The 21,886-nt window shown below is 37.6% G+C and overlaps 1 protein-coding gene across 7 annotated transcripts in view; it reads right to left on the bottom strand.

The window, feature by feature from the left end:
* KCNQ5 (potassium voltage-gated channel subfamily Q member 5) overlaps positions 1 to 21,886 on the bottom strand; it is a 292,440-nt gene that overhangs the window by 75,840 nt on the left and 194,714 nt on the right. For all 7 annotated transcript variants that reach the window (XM_080585432.1, XM_080585434.1, XM_080585437.1 and 4 more), the window contains one exon: positions 11,457 to 11,547. In XM_080585432.1, the coding sequence (XP_080441558.1) occupies positions 11,457 to 11,547 (91 nt within the window). The remainder of the gene's footprint in view (positions 1 to 11,456; positions 11,548 to 21,886) is intronic.

Raw genomic sequence — 21,886 nt, forward strand, 5'->3', positions numbered from 1 at the left:
AGCAAGTTTAGATTTACTGGCAACCTAACCCTTCCCTTCTTATTAACATTACCAAGATCATCCAGGATGCCCTTGCCTTTACCATTTCTTCTTTTTTCCCTATGTTGTCATCTTTTTCCAATCCCTGCTGCCTTTGTCCCTGCTCCACAGTTACCACAGCTGTTACTTTTCTGGATATTTAAGCTTACAGTTGCCCCCCCTCTATTACTGATATGGCAGATCCATTGGTGCTTCAGAAAGGGAAAAGTCTTTTTTCCTTCTCAAAGCACAGTTCACCCAGACTGATCTCATTCTGAAAAACTTCTACATATGCAGCTCCTATCGTCACATGGAGGTATGCATATGCAAGAGAAGCAAGGCTAAAACACATGGGCTTAAAAGATTCAGTTGCTTTTGACATAAGGAATGCAGATGCCAGTGTGCTCCTGAAGATTTTTTACATCTGTATGTGCCTTGGCTGCTCTGCCACTGGGACAATGAGGATTACGTAGATGGATGGAAAATAAGAGGTCATCCAGAGCAAGGTTTCTATTAGCAAAAGGTCCTTCAGGACCTTTGTGCACGGAAGCTACAGTGAGCACTTTTATTTTTTTTGCCTATCTAATTAGGGTGCTAATGACAATGAAATTGTGAATATTAGTATGCTTCTCAGGTAGCTTTTGATGATAAGGATTTCCCTAACTGTAACATTAAAACAGCCAAAAAATGTTTTTATCATAGCTTCCTTGTTCATTAACGTAACTGCTTATTAGAACTTAAAATAATTGGCTGCATTCCTGCTGCTGAAATCAGGTGCCTTGGATGTAGGCCATCATTTCAAGCAATTAGAGTTATTTTCGTGATTAGAAAATGACCAAAGTTGAGCACTTTGAGCTGTTCTTACAGGAGGCTCCTGTTTTTTTGTTTTTTGTTTTTTAATTCATAAAAAAGCCGAGGTTTGGATACAAGAAATCTAGCCACAAGACAATAGCTCTGCTGTTATTTTAATTATATTTCTTGTATGGAAGTCGTGATATCACCTATTCCAAAGACTAGTGAAATACGACAACAAAGCTGCAGACTCAGTACAGAGCTGACTGCCAGGTCATAGGAGAACTGGGTTTATAATTGACATTATCAGCCCAGAACAGGGACTTGAACATGTCAAATTAATCCCCTGAAATAAGCTTTAATCAGACCACAAGTGCTTCCATACTGAAGATGACACCTCTGTAGTGTAGCTGCACTGCAGATACTCATCTGGTGTAAATCAGCAAACTCTTTACATGAACACAATAGGAGGAATAGGAGGGACAATGTTGTCTGATACCAGCTAAGGAACTGTCCCCTCTTCCCTGAAAATTCATAAAGAGGGAAGTCCAGTGTTTCCAGATCAGTTGGAAGAGAGGGAGAATAAACATTTTTTCATTCTTTCATTTGCGGATGACTGTTTTAAGAATGTCACCAGCTGCTGAAATCTCATTCTGGTGACACATGATGAATAGTGATACTATTCAAATAGCAATGCTTTATTATTCATAGTCAAAGAAGATGAGTGTTTTCTCATTCAATTAAAGCAAGAACATAATACCTCAGCTTCTGCACCCCTTTCTCAAGGAAAAAAAAAAAAACACAACACAAAACCAACAAAAAACTCCAATGATTTAAAGCACGAGATCTGGGCTCTCCACTTTACACTGACACAGTTGGGAGGTGAGGGTAGTGCAATGGTACTCTGTCAGAGAAGCCTGAGAAAGGTGTGGATTTAAAATAGCTGTGCTGTAGAAGCTGTTGTAGCGCTAGGGATGCTCCTGTTATACTGGCCAGTTTCCAGATTAAAATCAGCATATGTGAATATGTGCATATGTTATTGTTCAAAATAATTATGTAATTTGAATCCATTTGTATTATCCTTACGTCAGCATTAGAAGGGAAGATCTTTGAACTAAACAGCTAACAAGTATATCTACAAATGCATATATACACTTCAGGAACTAATGTTTTAATTCTCTCCAACTGCAGTTTAGCAGTGAGAGAGGCAGCCATAAATCTGAAAACATAACCCAGAGTAGACCCTATTAGTGGGATATAAATCACAACCAGAGACTTCAGTTCAGCTCCCAGTGCAATACCCAATAAGCACAAAATTAAATTTATGCACTTTTTTGTCATTTATCAGTTTCGTAATGAATGTGATACTTTTACAACACTTGCTTTTTCAAATTATGATTAAGATTTCCCATGTTGATTATACATTAATAGAGGATTATTAAGAAATCCATTCTGTGCCTTTTAATTTAATACACAGCTACAAGTACATTGACATAATATTAAAATCCCAGTCTATGCTCAGCTTTAATTAGCCACGTATTACATATGATTTCTGCTATCCAATTCATTCTTAGCTCTTTGTAATTTTTACCTGAAATGTCACCTATCAGTCATGCTTCTTTACTCACTTACAATAGAAAAAAGTCCAGAATTTCTATGTCAAGCAAAAGCAGATTTGAATCAGGTAGCAAAAACACTTAGCAGAATTAGGTAGCTACCATTTAATTATGTTTGTCATCATCCCTTATAGAGTGTTTACCATAGCAGACCTATTTCCTAGCACTGATACTACACTAACCTTCCTCTGCATCCACAGAGGAAGGACAGAAACCATAGGACAGCTGGCAACGCCACAGAAACAAATGCCACAGAAGCTCCAGGATCCATTGCCAAAAGTGCATTTCTCACCACTGCACTTGCAAATTATGGTGCTTACCATCCAAGTGCATGTGTGGGCAAACATACTCCTTTTGGCTCTTAAATTTCGGTGGATGTAGTTCTTCCAGAAAGACCCTGGTGATAACTGAAAACTCTTTCTCAAATTGGGAAAACGGCCATGGGAAATGCTGATTCTGCTGTTCGTCACGTCCATCCTACTCTTCCCCAGACACAGCATCATTCTTAAATATCGTGCTTTCCAGTGCCTCCCACTGGCACCCACTGCTTTGCTCCAGATCATTTGTTTATGTCAGGTACAACTACGTTTCTGAGATAGTTCCTGAATGGAGACAATATTAATAGAACTCACACTATAGAATAATTCTCTGCTTTCCAAGCATTTTTGTATCTTGCCTTGTGCTTGTTCATGTTTTCTTTCTCTGTAGTGAGGTATCAGCAATGAATGGTCTTATTTTAATTTTAAAATTATCTGCATATTGAAAACAATGAAGCTCTGTACAGCTGTACCCAGGCCTTCGCATCTCCTTTGTGTTTTCTTCACACATTTTTTTCTGCTGTAGTCAAGTTTCTGATGTCACATGTTACAGGCAGACGTTCAAGCACATGTCTCTGTAGCTGCACAGCTCACAGATCTTCCTTTTGAAATGTTTGTGAAGAATTTGATATCTTTCACTCTGTCCAAAAGAAATGTAGAATGGGTGCCAGAGCCAGCACAGACTTTGAATCTTTTTATGCTCTGGCATCCATGCTAATTTTGCATTGATGCAAGGGGCTTAGGCTAGTTGTTATGGTTGAACACATGTATGTGAATTAACTGAGAACATTTGATGTGCTATAAAGTGGAGGGGGATGGGATATTTGTTATTTTATTCTTTGGTCTTAGTGTGCTTAGAGTTGATAAAACCTAGAGATTCTGCAAATTATATTTGCTATGTTCTTTAAGCAATTTTCCCAAAGATTCCTAAAGCTCTTTAATGGAGCTTCCCTAGAAACATATCGATGTACATTTTGATTATTGGGAGACCTCTGGGCATCTGGGATTATGTGCTCTGAAATGTTTCCAGTACCAAACACAGAAAGCAATTTCAAGAAAGTGTTATCTGACAACTGGTAAACTTTGGCAAATTGGACTTGGAACGTACTTTATCCAATCTGCCAAAATCCTGCTTATGCATCTAGTTTACTGAACATATTTGCTTCTGTAATCTCACCAGACATTTCTGTTACTTGCACAAGTCTTCATTTATAATATTTTTATTCAACTTCCTAGGTTCAATGAAAAAGTTAGCTTGGTCCCTTCTTTTTGCTCCAACAATTAAACTTTGAAATCCAGTATACCACATCTCATGTTTTACAAATTCTGCCATTTGCTGAGTATTTTTCAGCTTTTTGTATTATCTTTTCTAGGCTCTGGGATTTTGGTCTCCTGGAAAAAGAGAAGAGCAAAACCCTTCCACATCCTCTTAAAAACATATACATATATCTTTGTGAGACATTCGTTTCCTGTGCTCATATCTTCATATGGTGCAATCAGCCAATTCCTGTCTGGTTCAGATTTGATACCAAAATTATTATCCTGTCCATGGAATACACCCTTTCCTTAGGCGCTCAATGTAAACCTCCAAGTTTTAAATGACCAGTGCTTATTTTGCTAATTCATCATTGTATCTCACCCCCAGTTCACAGTGTCAGGACTGAACTTAGTTCCTGTGTGTCTCCTTGTATTTGTCATCATCTAAACTTTAAACTGTCTTTGAATATACTTCTGCACCTGATCCTTGCAGATAATTTTGATATTTATCTGTATTTTGTATCTATTTGCTTGATTTTGCAGTCTTTAAACTAAATCTTGTGAGCAGACCTTTTCTCTTGCTTGAGGAAACTTCGCGTTTTGGCTGTAGTGAGAAATGTCTTTGCATGCTTTGTCACATCTGTGCAAAGTGACTAAGTGGATTACAGTTTCTGTATGTTACTCAGACCGTGGGGGTTTAGGTTTAGATTTACAAACAGCTTTCATATCACTGATGTTCTGCCTTTTTCAGCATCCTTTTCCTTTTATAATATAATGTTTGGTAGACCTTTTCCTTAAACTTTATAACCTCATACCTTGGCTTTCCTCTAGAGATATATTCTGCATTTCCATCTGGAAAATCAATATTTCCCTAAAAAAATCAGGTCTAAATTTCTGATGGACTTTGATATCAATCCATTTTTTACTGTTGCAACCTACACTACCTGTTTGTTGGCTGTTTTAATGAGGTAGTTCTTGCTACCTATACAAGAAGTCTGGAACCATATCAAACCGCCATGAAGCTAATGAAGTTCAGTACTGCAGACTATAGCATAAACTATTACAAATCTGCATCTATATAAAATATTATACTTATGACTTAGAATAGGTTAACCTTGCTACCTTGTTATCACTTAAACTGATAAAAAGGTAAAGATGTCATGGAAGAGCGGTTGTGCAGGGAATGTTGCTCATTTGTCCTTAAAGGAGGTCAGGGACAGCTGGTTTGGTTCTTTAGGATGATGTGTTGATTAGTCTAAAGGGAGATGTGCTTTTCCCTCCTCAAAGAATTATATCCCTATTAATCTGAACCCTGACGCCTCATCACTAACATTGAATTCTCTCCTTTTTCCACTCTTAATCTCCAAATCCTCAAGTCGTGAGTGTTCTCCTACAGAAAGTGGCCTCTTGAAAGGCTGGCTAAAAGGCCCTTTTTTGAATAACATTGCCAGTCCTTTCCCTCTTAAGAATATATTCTCTGCCTTTGAAGCAATGCTAGTCTTTCCTGTGCTGGGAAAACAAAAGGAATCAGAAACAACTCCAGTGATCTTTACATTGCACAGTAAATGGAGATCTCTTACTGGAGGACACCTGGTAAGTAGTTCTTCCTGGCAAATGCTCTGGCAGTGACTCTGAAACTCTCTCTTGCCTGCTACTGCATTTGCTGTTGAACGCTGTAGCACTTGCGGTAACTGTTTGTAGTTATCCTACCTTCTTAAAGTGATTCGGCTATGAGATTTTTCTTTGTCCTGATTGCAGACCATGTGTAATAATGCTGTTTTAGTCATCAAACCCATTTAAGCTTTCCCATTAGAAGCATAATACATTGCATTTTTTAATTACAAGAGAAAAAATTGATTCCATTCAATGCGTGATTTTTCATTCTTCTTTCTATAAAGGTTGTTTTTCCTTAGTAAAGAAGAATGAAATAAAAAAAATGGACAAAATGTTACAGACAATATAATCAAGCCCAGAACCATATCAGTAATAGGGTTATGCCAGTATCAAGACTTTTATTCTCTGATATGTTTGAAGTGTGTTTTAAAACACTTAGCACTGTTGACAATAGATTTTTCATAGATACATTCACAGTTTTATATATGGTGTCATGTTCATTTGTTATGAAATCATTTTTATTGTTACTTTCATCTCTCTCCATAGATACAGTGTGTGAGTATTTGTTTTAGAGGTTTGTTGGTTGGTTGGGAGTGCCAGTGCTGCCTTACAACAGGAGAATTACAGCTTTGGGGACATCTACTGATGTGTTTTTAAATAACTTCAACATTTCATTTACATTTTTGTCTTCAGTAAGACTTCCTCCTAATAACTTTTAACTTTGGAAAAATGCAACCAGAACTTAGGTTTCAGATGGGAAGTCAGCTCTGTTTGCACACAAAGGTTCTTGGGCGGTTTTAATGAGGTCTGCTGCAAATTCTTGTAACAGTCAGTTCTGATTTCATGAATTGAGTAAACATAACAGGAGGGTGTCAATTTAATTAACAAAGACATGAAATTGTTTATTTTGAAAGGGTAAGACTATATTCTTTCAAAACTAATAAGTAGTTTATTATGATACAGTAGAATTGTTTTATGCTCATGTTATCGCCTTACAATAGTAGAACATATGAATCCAAACAACAATGAAAATATGGAGGCTTTGACCTTATCAAAAATACATTTCCCTCTCTTATTCTGTTCTTGATAACTTCAGTTTCAAATATATAACAGGTGAAATTTTTCAGAGTTCTATAGAGAAATTTTGAAATTTAAAATCCTTGCTTTGATTTGGAATGAAAGGAAATATTGAAAATGAGTATTTTCTGAGAAAAACCAATTCTGAGTTTTTACAACCTCTAGCAAATTTGAAAATCACTGATTTTTTCTCATGGGTTAGTTCATGTGTTTCTCTTTGGAAAAGAATCAATGGAACTGTAATAACTGTGGTCTATACCCTAGCTTTTTTTTTTTGTTAGAGATGTATCTATGATTGAAATCTCTCATGATCATTCATTTTTCCTTCTGTGCATTGTTAGCCTGTCCTACAGAGCCATCCATTTAGTTCTCTGCTCAGGTCTGGTGGTCTTTTATCCATGTGTTATAAGATGATTCAAGTTCTTGGATAATAAATCTAAATCAAAATATGTGACTTTTTGAACAGAGGAATCTCTCTCTCTCTCTTTTTTTTCTTTCTTTTTTTTTTTTTTTTTTTTTTTAATATGTTCTGCCCAGCCTTAAAATTTTGTAGCTAGTATTTGTATGATTACATTTCTGTGGATGGATTCACTTTCCTAAATCAGAGACAAATTGAATATGTGCTTGCCTGTTACAGGGCAGCTATACCCTATGTTTTCTAATCAATGTTCATCCTCTTTCTACATTTCATTTATGGGAATATATGAGAAGAGAAAAATCTTAGGAAGAGCTTAATTGCTAGAAGCACTTACTAGACTCTCCTTTTGGATTCATGTAAGTGACCACAGTAAGTTTAGAAGCTAGCTTCATCTACTGTACGCTGTCTGCTTTTATGTCTTTGGGAACTATTTCTGCCTGAAGAACATGTTCCTAGAGAACATTTTCCGAGGTCCTTATTCTGTAGAACTGTGTATAGCTTTCTATCTCAGCTCTTCTCAGAGAAAAACACAAAATAGAATTGACAAAACAAGTTCTGCAGAAATTCATGAGTTTTGCAATCTCTCCAATGTGCTTAAAAATGAGAATAATGAAAAAAAAAAGATTACTTTGTCACTTCAAATGAAAATGATGTTTCGTTTCTACAGCGTCAATTTTACTTTTAAGCCAAGATTTCTAAAGTGCTCAAATACACAAAGAATGTTTTATCACAGGTCAAATGAGGCATCTAATCTGATCCAAGGCTTTTTCTGGACTTTCTGATTTGCCAGCTCTTTGTGGGTCAAGTCAAATTATTTTATTTTCTCAAATAGACAACAAACAAATAGAAGTGAACCAGTTATTCACATAGCTTTAGCTGAAAATGATCTTAAAATATAGAAAGTTTGATCATGAGAGCGAATTCCCTACAGTTCCAAATATACTCTTTCCTGGCTATCGTCCCCAAAAGATTTGATTTTGCCTTCCCAGCCCAAGTTTTACTTCCCTTGTGTGTACTATTTGATAAAGCGCCAGCAAATGTACTTGTAGGAGATCAGCAATACACCAAAGATTATTTTCTTGCTGTGTTAGTTGGATTCTTAAGCTGCTTGTGGCTTTTTTGATGTTGAAGTAGATTTTATTCTACTGTCTGTCTGGTATATATCACTGCTACAGCTTGAGTGCCAGAAGTTATATGCTCAGATGAGGCTAAAGCATAATTATAATTGTAGGTATAAGGAGTTTTATCTGATGCTCTCCCTCTGGTTAGGCTTATTATTTCTGGAATAAAATCTAACCAGATTCATTACTGATGTAGCAATATTTCACATACACTTAACATATCTAAAGGGCTTTCATTTTAAGCATAAAACCCAAATACTAAGCGCATTTCCCTTGACAGGCCCCCAGATAAGTAGAGGGTACCTAGGAATCCAGCAGTGCTTGTTCAGATGCCAGCACTGAAGCCCTGGCTGGGTACAGCCTGACGCAGCGTGGCAGCTTTGTGCTAGCCTTGGGAGCAGAGCTCAGGAATTTCTGCAGTCCAGACAAGTCCATTAACCACTGCTGACGCTCAGAAGCCCTCAGCTAATACTGCTTTCCTAAACAATTATTTACTTTGAGCTATTGCACTCTGTTGTATTTTTCTGAGAGAGCACTTAGGATGCAGTGATTAGGGGCTATGTACTCTGCTCCCTTGTAAGGTGAGGCTCAGGGAGATGGATAAATGGAACTGACTGATTGCAGAACAATAATCTCCTCAGCTCCTCTGGCCTTTCTGAGAAGGAAGGAAAGGTTTACTTACCTCATTTACACTTCCTTCTTTAACCTTCCCATGTAATTGCAAATAGCTGCAATATATCAAAAGTCACAGGTGCTGGTGCAAGCAGCAGCTCAGGTATTAAGCTGAAGGAACATTACATTAGCTTTTTAGCCAATTAACATGGCTCTAGGGGGGACCATCTGGAATAAATCTGTGAAGCAAACAGTTCACAGAAACCCAGCAGGCAGCTCTAGAGATTGTTGTATTTGTACTGTACTTCATCAGAAAATAAACATCTATCTTCCATCTCGAGCACGAAGCAAAACAGTATTAAAGCAGACCTCTGATAGTTAATACAACTGTCTCTACTAAATGACACACTTGTAAGAATTGTGTGAATCACTGCAAGTAAAAGGTTGTGGAAACTCTAGTGACTGTAATTATTTGTTGGCACAGCCAAAACAACTACTCATGACTTAATGTAGAACTGCATTATTTTCTTATTTTGCGGTTGCAAAAGCCTGCTTTGATAACATTACTAATATCAGCTAATGATTCAGTATGCAGAGAGGGAGCAAATCATGCAGCAGCAAACTGGAATAAACCAGTCAGCTTTAGCCTGCTTCTGGAACTTCATACTTTGCTGTGTTTATATTTTTCTCCATTAGAGACCCACAGCAGGAGCCGTAAAATTCGTCATCACTAGATTTATTCCTGACAAGGGTTTGTTGAACACACAAGGCTATAGCATAGAAATGTTGGACCAAGCTACTAGAGCTTCGATGCTTCAAGGATTAACTATCCACCCTCCTTGGGGTCCTCCTTAGGGACATTTCTGTGTTCAGAGGATGACAGAAGACGTAAAGTCGGAATTATTGAGATGGACAAACTCCATCTTTGAGGCCATGGCAGCAGGAAGCGCAGTAAAGTTTCATGCACCAAACCCCAAACAATGCAGCTCTGCTGAAGGACACCTCTACAAGGACTGGGGTATGGGCTAATGGAGCTCCCGCACCTCAACCTAGCCATGGGAGCAAACCCAGGACTTCACAGAGCTCTTCCATGGTAAGGCTCTCAGGTGAGCCACATAAAACCACAGGGAACGTGTTTATCAGCCAGCTGAGGAATCAGCGGTAAGCGTACCAGCACAATCAACTAATATGAGGCTCAAGGGAAACACATATTTGCTGTCAGAAAAAATGGCTTTTCTGCAACTAATTTGCATAAGCATACAGGGAAACAGGCTACCTGTCAAGAAGGCACCTTCCATCTGAAAATGGGTGTTTTCAGACAAAACAAATTTTCCCATTTTCTATACTAGAAAACCTTAGCAATTAGTGTAGTGATAATTGCAATAACGCAATTATTTACAGAGCATTCAAACAAACTTTCATCTGCAAAGTGTTGTTCAACTATGCAAATAATGGAAGTAGATATGAGTACAGGAAGTAGATATGAGTACAGGTTCAAACCTGATCACTTTTAGCTGTCTTAATGCCACTTGATCTTTTCTCCAGAAAAATAAATAAATAAATAAATAAATAAAAGGGCTAACATGGCTAGGAAGCAGAATACCATATTTAGCATGGTTCTCCCTAATTAACTCTGCTAAGAAACAACACCATCAGATGGTGCAGAGCACCACACTTCTGCAGCTAGCAAGCTCAGGACGTTTAGTTCAGGTATCTGGATGCAGTAGCACATTGTGCTCTGGAGGCATACCACACACTGCAATTATTTTTATCGGACTGCTCACACCATAATTAATTAGGAAGCTGTTCTCAAAACTAGTTCTCTCAGTTATATACAGTGATGACAATTAAAATGTTGGCATTTGTCAACAGTTACTTCACCGCAGGCACTACCTAACTACCACAGTCTTCTGTGTACATGGAACTGAAATAACCATGGTAACTCTGGGTATACAGTGACATTTTAATGACCACTACCGCTTATCCTCAGGCCATCACTTGCAGAGCTAAATGGCCCATCAAGAAGCAGATGAATAAAGTGGCATCCATACAATGCATGAAAAATGCTAAGCGCTTTTAGGGATTAAAGCCATTTATATCTACCTCAGAAGGGAAAAAAGATAAACATAACACAAAGCATGTATTATGAAGAAATAATGAAACTACCACATCCTACTGCAGCAACTGCCACTAAAATGTCAGTATCCACCAATAGCTTGCACAAATTGGTATCTAAGATACCAAAATTATTTCCTATTTTAAGTATAAGTGCCTCTTACTACATACTGACTTTATAAATGGCAGCAGCAGTATCAAAGGTCTTTCATGCTCAGTCACTGCCAAACTGCAGTAGAAAGACTATTAGTAGCAAAACACAGCAATTCTCAAGTAAAAAGAGGATGAAATACAGTACTTTATTAACACTTACAGTCTTGACTTGTTTTTAAAGAAAAAGATGGTAGAATCCTTTTTATTATCTTTTCATCATCATGATAAAAAGTCTGGTTTCTTAAAGTATTCAAGAATTACATTATTCTCTCCATGGTGAGGAAGAGGATTTGAATGTATATAAAAGTATCTGTAAAACTGTCTTGTATTTAGAAGTTTCACTTACCAAAATGAAGAGACAACCAGAGGCAAGTTTTGTGTGTTCAGGAATAGTGGAAAACACGGACAAAATCAAGCAACCAAACACAAGGAGAAAACTGAAAAAGAAAGAATATTAATAATTGTTAATATTTTTCAGAACCCTGATCCAGTAGATCCTACTTCACCAACATTAAAAGAAGACTATCAATTAACAGTCTTTGTTAACAAAAGGGAATTCAATTACTACTAAGCTCACTAAAGACATTTGAACAGCCTCTTCATAATTCTAAAGACTTTCATGCAGTGCCAGTAGAGTTAATGTAAACAAACATAAGAATCAAGATTTTCTTAGTGAAATGACCAATATACACAGACACTACTTTTGGTTTCCCAACCCTGTGCATTTATCCAGTCCAGCTACTCTTAGTGGCTCGAAAGAAAGATCAGTAATGGGAGAGTTCTCTCATTAGTCTGAAGGATCATTTCTCCCACAGTGGATCACAGATGTCTGCTGTATGTGATTATCTAAGAGCTAAGATACATATTGCATCTAGCTGCTATGACTTTTCAACAGAGTTCATGTACAAACTAACAGAATTTCAAAGGCAGCTGGGCTGTGGCATCACTGCCCTAAATGACTAGCTTCCATTCCTGGAACAAACTCAGTATCATACAATCAATGGAAGAAATTAAAGCATAGGAGTGAGTCAAGAGGGTTTTACACAGGTGATCACAACTGGGAAAACATGACCGCAGTTTTGAACTTGCACTCTTCACGGTACTGACAAATGCATACAGGAGAAGCAAAGCACCAACACACTGTCAAATCTCTATGTGTGGCAGATACGGACACCCCATATCACTGTAGAAATTCTTGTGTATCCCATGCCTGTTTCTTGCAGCATATAGCACACATGTAGTGTTTACAGACATGAGCCTGAAGAACTGGTATTTCCCTGAAGCCTGTACCATTGTTGACAAGGAGTATCTTTTCCTGCAGGACTGCTTTGCCAATAACAATGCCACTGTGCTGGTGAAAACTGTTTTCTATGAAACGGATCAGAAGAAAAGTTCACTTCACCGACAATACCATGAACTGCATAAGTAGCACATTGAAAGATACCATTCAGTATGCAAGGAATGTAGTACATGTTCTATATCCTAAATTCTAGCACTTGCACTGTGTTTTGCAAGTAGTAATAACTGACTCTATCAATGTTTCAATACTTTCCTCCTTAAAATACTTGTCAATCATTCTGGGCAATCAATCAACTAAAAAAAAGGGCAGGCCTTTGTCTTCTGTCTGAATTGCTGGGACTCTTGCTAGACTCTTGCTCTAACCCAGCAGGAATGTGTATTTCAATTAATACAGGGATATATCTGCAGGAAAGTATGAATGGCTCCTTCCCGATACAAAAGGGACTGAAATCTGTTCCAGAAACATGAGAGAGAGATGGACAAACTGAAGTGAGGCCAGTGGAGAGCCATCATGGTGGTCAGGGGCTGCAGCTCAAACACTCATGAGGGGTTGAGCAAAGCTGGGTTTGCCCAGCCTGAATAAGAGGAGGCTAAGATCTCTGACTGTCAACTATCCAACTCTGGTTACAGAAGAGGCAGAGAGGACACAATATGCAGGAAGGAAAGTTATGATTAGCTATAAGGAAAAAAAATTGCAATGAAGCTGACTGAGCAGTGAACTAGTTGACCAGCAAGGCAATATCTGTCTCTGGAGATTTTCAGAACTCAGCTGGGAAAGGCCTTGATATGACTTTGAAATTAGCTCTACATGACCTGAAGAAGCCCTTTCCAACCTAAATTATTCTTTGATTCTAACTACTGGATACAAACATTAATATGTTATTGTATCTGCCCACACGTGCTTCAGGAGCTAAAATTGCTCTTCCCCTTATACTGACTTTCCATTATGCACCAGTGTAGTAATATATGTAGTACATTAGACAAAAATGTAAGTCCATTTCGTTGGAATTTCTCTTAGAAAATCTAATGTGCAATGCAATAACACGTTGGAGGCATATGCTGTAGCACATCACTTAACTGCAGGGAAGAAGTTCTGTTCTGAAAATCAAATCTGATAGGACTTTGTGTATAAACTCTATCAAGAACTGTAAATAAAATGGTGGTTTCATGGTATGCAGGAGGGTAAAGCAGTCTCTGTCACATACCTTTGGCAAATCTATCTTCAAGACTAAAGAAGGATAGAGATCAGCAGATACTTGCTTAAAGGTTTCATAAAAGACTGATCCAATTCATGAATATCCACCTTGTGAGCAAGTTTGTTTCCCTTCCCCCACCTTTGTTTTTAAAAGAAAATCTCCCAGAACATTGCTGGTAGTTTCAGCTTCTGCAGTCTTCGGATACAAACCCCCTCTAATTACATCCTACTGGCATAGTCATAAATGTGGTTTCTTCTAGTTAAGGCTTGCACAGAGGGCAAAATAAAATTAAGAAGTGACTAAGAATTTACAATAAAAGATTGTCATTTCCTTTTGCTGGATTTCTTTAGTCCTGAATCAGTTAAAATTACATTTTCTTGCATTCTTTGTTCTTAGGTATTAAAAATTGCTCTTGTTTAGTTGTATTCCTGTAATACCAACTAAATTCGAGGCCCAGTTGTACTGGGTCTTGTCCAAACACACAGTACAAGTTTTCACTTGGAAGAGATCTCTTGTAGCATAATTATAGAAAACAGACACACTAGGAAAAAAGAAAGTTTGTTGTTCCCATATCACAGCTGGAGACCACGGCATGGAAAAGGTAAGGGACTTGCCTGAGGCTACACGGAAAGTCTTTGGCAGAACTGTGAGATAAACCTGGACCTTTTAAGTCCCAGCCCGGTCCTGCAGTCACAAAACCATCCTCCATGAAACCAGCACATGTGATGAATTGCCACAGTTCCTCAGGACTGTGATTTAGAAGATCAGTGTGGGCAAAGTGTTAATTCACGATAAGAGTGGAAAAGTGAGTCAAGAGAGCGAACCAGTACAGTTAAGCAGTATATTAATCAAAAGTAAATATTCAGGAAAGTCAGGTGCACAGTTTAGATTAGCACTTGGTAGACATAGTTCTGCAGATATCCTTGAAAAGCAGACACAATCCCCACAGCAGTACATAAGAATAGTCTTGGAAAGATATTTTTCCAAATCTCTATAACCTTTTGTTCTCATTTTTTCCAGAAACTCTACAAAAAAATGGAGCATTGTTATTAATTATTATTAAAGAACAAAAGGAAAATATTTGCATTTATCCACCCACACACTTGAATCTTGCCCCTCTATCCCTCATTCCTCCCTCCAACACTGAACACTTTTTTTCCTGCTATTCAGCATGTTATATCTAAAATTAGAGTATAAGAACTTTGGGGGAGGGAAGAAACCCAGTCCTGTTAGCTTTGTAAAACTAAAAGCATACTTTTAGGTGCTATAAAACATAACACTAGCAAAGAAAACGTCAAAAGATTAAGTGTTCTGGAACGTTTTATGTAGTTTATTTGCCACTGACTTGCTTTCCTTCCTTCAAAGTAGACCAGCTGGGAGTCACTTCCAACCTTTCTACTTTAATCTGATTACTCAGCCCATGGAAGAAAAGCCTCTCCATTTCCACAGCAAGAGCTGAAGGCATGGAGGACACAGCAATGTCTTCCACTTGGCTGGACATCAACAAGGATCTGTCCAGTAAAAATAAAACCTGCACGTTCAAAGGCCTGCTGGTCAAAGCATATCAGAAGTTGTACTTTTCTATCACAAACTCTTTTTCCACAGACAGATGAAGTGCAGAGGTTTGTATTAAGCCCTGGATAGTCATCTTATACCCCCCCCATAACAGAGGAAAAAGTATTTTCAAATGCCAGCATTGGAACTGTGTGCTGTGATACATGCTATACAAGGGGATGCTGCCATAGGTACAGAGCGGTGCAAAGCAAAACACAAAGCAATTATATTTGGCCTCTAGTGGTTCAATCTGGATCATATATTTGTTCATGCTGAAAAAAACAGATGGTCTTTCCTCATGCATTTAGTATCAGACAGTAAAACATATGCCTTAGGCAGCAAGTTCCCATAAAATTATTCAAGCACTGCCACAGTCATGTATTTTATCAAAAGCAGCAGCTTCCATTTTGTTTCAGCAGTAATCAATTTTGATGCAGATCCTTTCATCTTCTTCCCTGGCTTCTGAAAGCATACACTAATTGGAGAAAAGCCAATTTATGAAAGATAATATAACTCAGAAGCTTTGATATTTATTCAATCTGCCTCTCATAAACTTTTCTTACTGGTTAATTAGGAACTACCAATTCTCCATTTATTTAATTTTCAACAGAGTTTTACTATAGTTCGTGATTTAAGGGATGTTCATATGGCAGAGGATGTTCAGCTTAAAAAATTGTTAAAACATTACTCAGAGAACATTGTAAGCATAAAAAATATACTCAGTGAAGATCTTTAAAAGCTATTTTGCTACATTATTTACTGCTAGAATTAAAATAATCAAAAGTTAAACATCTGCAAACAGTTTTATGACCTCTTCTGCAAATAATAAAAGTGTACCACTGTTGAAGTGACATAATTAAGCAATTAGACCACCAGAGTTATGTTCCAGTATTATTTGAGGTCTAATTTAATGCCCATAAGAACAAGGATATTCAGGATTATGGCCAAAACTTGTTTGTAAACCACTGTCAGTGCCATTGTCCTGGATTTTGTATGGAAGGTGAAAAATGTTTGAAAGCTTTTTCTAACCTTAACTGTGACCAACAAGTAGCTCTTACTTTTCACCCAGGTACAAAGTCAGAATTAAGGCAATTACTTGCAAATTTACAGAAAGTTGCTTGCATTCACAAGGTTTGAGCTTACAAAGGACCTAAAAGAGGCCCCCCCCCCCCCCCCCCCCCCATCAGTAATTCTTTCTGATTGCTAGCAGCCAGGAGTTTTCTTAGCACTGAGTACCCAAGTATCACCTTTAAATTATTTTTTTTTAAATTCTTGAATGTGTAAAACACATGTGAGGCGTTAAATAAGTAAATGTCCTGAAGATTATCCTGGATGTATAGCACCTGTCGGATGTTCAGAGAAATGGATGCAATACCCAGGGAAAACCCAAGAAAGGAAGGAAGGAAACAAATTGTTGATCATGGCACTGTTTTACTTCCTTTGGGACTATTAGTTTTGGTGAACAGCTCTCACAAAAAGCATAGTGATAGATATCTGGTAAGTGGGCTGCTCTGCACAAGGTCCTTGTCTTGGCTCGATGCAGTTGGCACTCTCCCTTGGTCTCTGAGAAAGGGAAACTTCATGGCTTCAGTGTGCCATGGAGCTGACAGGGACAGAGAAAGAGCATCTGCTGGTCTACAGAGGTTACAGTTATTCACACACACACACAATTTGGAAGGCACTAAAATCCCATATGGGTAAAAATATGCATCTGTTAGACTGAGAGCTGGTGTACCATCCTTGAGAAAACATGCATGCTTAAGACAGGAAAGCAGGCAGAAAACTGATAGTTCTTGTGAGCCTCAGTGCCCTTCCTCATATCTCTGAGCAGTCAATTTTGGAGGTTGGTGGAAATAACCTCTCCAATGGGATGCCAAAAGACAAACACTGGAGCATTTTCCTATCTTCAGGAATAACTGAAAGTGAAAACGTCAGCTAGTGCAGGCTTGAGGAGGATATTTACGCAGGTCCTGTGGTATCTCCCTTAAAAAGTAATCTTTTCAACATTTCTATAAAACAGATAATGCTCTGCTGACATGGTGGAAAAGAATACAGTTTAACAGTTTTGATAGTGCAAGCCATGTGGATTAAATTTTCCATCATTTATAGTTTCAATGTGACTTGTTTATGCAGGAAAATGAGATATGACAAAGGTTATTACAATTTGTTAAAAATGTTTGACAAAAGCCGAATGGAGAATAAGCGCTCTCCCATAGAAGAGAGCTCATAAATTTCTCTTGTAAGCTTTCTTTAAAATGACTTGCTCATCAACCTTTTCTTCAAGTGGAAGAGTGTAACACCTTAAGGGCTTGATACTGTGCTGTCTTCTACCCCGAAGCCAACACAGCAACCCTGTCTATGGAGAGCTGCAGTATAAGGATCTCACTGTCTTAAAATGTGAATATACATTGGATGGAAAACTTTAAAAACAATTTTTGAGATTAAAAAATACAGTTGCAGAAAGTTCATCTTTTTATATATTCTGATTGTTGCTTTTTCCAGAATTACAGAAATCTGAGCTGAATTTCGTGTCCCATTTTTTAAAGAACTGAACTTGCTGCTGCAGCAACTGCTTTGTTCACCTAAATTGACCTTTTTTGTTATATTTTAAGTAGAAAATGAACTATCAGTGCCTTCTAAGTGATTGTATTTGGCTTACATTGACAAAGAAGTGAAAAGGCTAAAACGGGAGATGTAATTAAAAGCAAGCAAATGAAATATCTCAAATTCCTATGGGACACCAATCAAACTGTCATTAAGTGCACATCGGATAATCTATTTCATCGCATACAAAACACAAAACATCAAGGTACATTTCTCCAGGGATCAATAAGGCAGGCATCTTTCCTCCTTGAGCATGCACATCAGCTTAAAACAAAACAAAGGGTTTGAAGAGCTTAATGCTCTGAGTTACTTATGATACAGACATTATCCTAGAGGTAAATTTTTCCATTGGCTTCTACAGGACATGTTTTTGAGACAAAAAATACAAATAATTTGAATCAATCCACATGGCTTAATTTGAAACTGTTGTCCCATTTTCTACCTTGCTACCTTTTCTTGGAAGCATGTGTTCTTCTTACAGATTTAAACTACTTTAAAGACTGGAAGGTGTGATACTGATTTTCATCCCAGAATTCTTGTTTGCATGTACAATTGCCTCAATTCAATAGAAAATAACAAAACTCTATTTCTGTCACACTCAAAGAGTAGGTCTTTCTATAGACCAAAATTTTTAAATGGGAATACTTCATTTACTGAGCAAGATCTGTACTTAGACAACTCTGTAGGTATTTTTTGTTTTGTTTTGCATCAAGTATCCTTAAAGCCCAGTGACAAGACTGGTAGCTCACCCAGGAATCTTTGCTTCACCACAAGTATTTTCCAAGAAAATTAAATTAAAATAGTAATAGAAGGTATTCTGTATTTAGTACTGAGCAATTAGATTTTTTATTTTTATTTTTATTTTTTTTACAACAAATACAAAAATGTTTATTAGTATGAAGTATAGAAAATTAATAAAATTACAGTAGGAAGATGAAGAGTTGAAATTCAGCACATAATCCATTTTGCAAAATAAATTTTCCATTGCAATCTAGTCTAACTTTGTCCACCACCTATGGTAAGGGGAAATACTCAAATAACCTTTTTCTATAAAAGTGTTTACTAACAGACTGTGCTTTGGCCTCCGGCTACCCATAAAAAAATTCTTAATGTAATGTGTAAGAAAAGTGTGCTAGTAATCACCAGTGTAATCGTCTTCAAAATCAGCTTTTCAGCTCCTCAGATTTTAAGGTAGAAACTTTGTCACTACCACGTTTGTGTTTTTGAAGTAAGAGAGGAAATCATCAGAGAAGACAAGCTGCAACACTGCACTGTATTTTGTATGCCCCAAGTAAGAGCCTCTTCTTTGCTCAATGCTGGGAGTGCAGTTCTGGCTCCATGAAAGCTAAGGCATGATTGATTGTAATGGGGCCAGACACCACTCACCCTCATTATCTAATCATCCATCAGTGGCCAACAGTGCCACGACTTTGGTGGCTAAAACTGAGTAGAAACCACCCTGAGTTGGAAAAAAAAGCCTGTCTAACATAGTCTCTGGAGTTAATCCCTCTCAGTGTGACTCAGCTAGACCCCTTGTAAATCATGCCGTGCCAGGGAATGGCACTGTTACTCCTGCTGGCTCCTGATTGTCTACATCATTAAATTGTGAGGACTGCCACCAGCCTTCTTTTGGCCTGGGTCAACTCTTTCCTAAGCAACTGCTGGGTATGGTCTGGGAGTTAGAATGTATCTGGACAAAACTGTTCTCTGGACCTGCTATACATCTTTTACTATGGACAAGATATATCTAGATGTCAAATTACTGTGTTGAAAAGTCATTGAAAAACTTAAGTCCTTTCCCAAACACTAACAAACAAACATATTAAAAATATGAGTTGTGATATTATGATCAATGTAAATACTTGATTATTGTTTTGCATCTTAACTAAAGGTAAAGACAAGGAGGCAAAGTCTACTGAAAATGTTACCATGCAAATGCAGGTGTCTTCTTGGCATATTTTAATAGCATGCTTGCAGATAATCTAATTTGTAAGATTTTGGATTAAGAAAATTAGCCCATCATGACTTCGGTAGGTTGATACTGTGGCCAAAGCCCATAGCTCAATGGTGTGTTGTTACATAAAATATTCCAACCTATTGAAGAACTCATGAATATAAACCAATCTCCTCATTTCTCCCATTTTTATCCACTAGTATATTATATACCATTGCTTTGATTATAAATTTGTTTTTCTATGCTATATGGTCAGCAACATCAAGAATTAAAGGAGTTCTTCAGAGGAAAGGACCACTAAAGTACAGTAATGGAAATATACCACTGGAGTACATGAGTATAAGTAACTCCATCATATCCCTCAACAAGGCCTGTTAGTAACCATTGGTTACCTCTACAATTTTTGTTATTTCAGATGTGAACAATGTAGTACCGACAGATCCTCCAACAATAGCTTTCTAGACTTGAAAATAACAGAATTATTTGGGCAGCAACTTTCACTTTTATTATATAGATGACAAGTTTATGGGATATTTAGCTTTGTAAGGGGATTCCAATTTATTTGCTGTCACTAAATGCATATGTTACCAGAATACTGGATAAGACAATAAAACACACTTAAAAAAAATATATATGTTTAAGAAAAAAGCATTTCAGGTGGAAACAGATTTCTTGAGTGTAACTGATGTGTATTATACCACACTTCACTGAATCTCAGCCTGTGATGGCTGTGGGAGGAATGGTACAAAAAGTTTCAAAATTATAAGTACCAGTTCATCTTGCTTTATGATGCCTTCATTTGGCAGGTTGATTAGGAAAGGAATAATTCATCACCTTTTTAATGTACTGAAATACAGAATAATATTTTTAAATACTCCATTCAGGATAATAAGGATACAAGAGAAAGTTCTGAATAAAAACATACATGGGTGATAGAACTTCAGAAAATGGTAAACATAACAACAGTGTTTAAAAGACTACTTTATAGCCCCAACATCTCTGATAGCTACCACAGACATCTAAGCAGCCACAAATGCAAGGGATCATTAAACGGGGCAGAATTCATCAAGGATAAGCAGCTTTGAAAATTTCTTCCATGTACCAGATCTTTGTCTTTCTGTAATTTAATTTACTCCCATTAACAAATGACTGGATTTTTTGTTTTTACTGAAACCTTGCCGTTGACTTCAGTGGGCATATGGCTTGTGTTGGGAATTCAGAGCTGACTCATTGATATCACCACTGCAAAGAAAAACCTCTTAGTTTCCTAAAGTTCCTTCCCGGTAGTAAACCAGGATATAAATGGATCGTGGAATAATTTTCCAACAGAATGCATTGTTAATATTAAACTTGCTTCTAAAAATCAATCAGTGAAATTCTGCTCAAGGATGTTCAGTTTTATATCCCTCCAGTGGACTTGTGTTCCTTAATCTAAATAAGTCCTCTGCTTTCTGGAATCTGAAGTGCCCTTTCTTTTAGTTAGGCAGCTGTACTCACAGAATAGGACCTGATAGCAGAAGCATTTCAGATCACAAAAGATGAAGAATTCCATCTTGGAGGGTTCAAACGATGATGAGACTTTCCTGGTTTTATTGCATTTACCTCCTTCCTCCATAGGGTAGGGTGCTAAATTCATATATATGACACTAACATGAAAGCAGCACAAAGTCTCAAATTTGCATGCATGGGGTGTGTGTCTACCTGTTTCCTTAATGTCTAAGAGCAAAGAGCAGATATGTACTTTGTCAAGCACTAGACCTTGCTGAGGTGGGCACTGCAAACAGCTCATGGTTTTATATCACGCACTGCCTTGAGAACAGACCAGCTCTCACAGTGGCCTAAAGCAAGATGCAACACACACTTTTCAAAATGAGGCTTTATTCTGTCTACCTCCAGTCAAAGCCCAATAATGTGACTCATTTTCCTCTATTTTTCAGAGACTTTTATCTCATAATCACTGCAATTGGAAAGAGGGTTACATAATTTCTTTTGTGCATCAAACACGATACTCTGAAGTCCCTGCAGCACACCACAAAGTGCACCAGCAGCAACTGCACAGCAGTGTGGGACTGAAGCATCCTTTGTGCCCTTAGCAGAGGCTGCGTGTCATGCAGTGTTTGTGGGGAAGTCGGCTGCTGCTCACGTCTGGCTTCTTTGTGTCAATGGTGT

This window comes from Anser brachyrhynchus (genome assembly GCF_964034855.1).
Source record: "Anser brachyrhynchus genome assembly, chromosome: 3".
NCBI lineage: Eukaryota > Metazoa > Chordata > Aves > Anseriformes > Anatidae > Anser > Anser brachyrhynchus.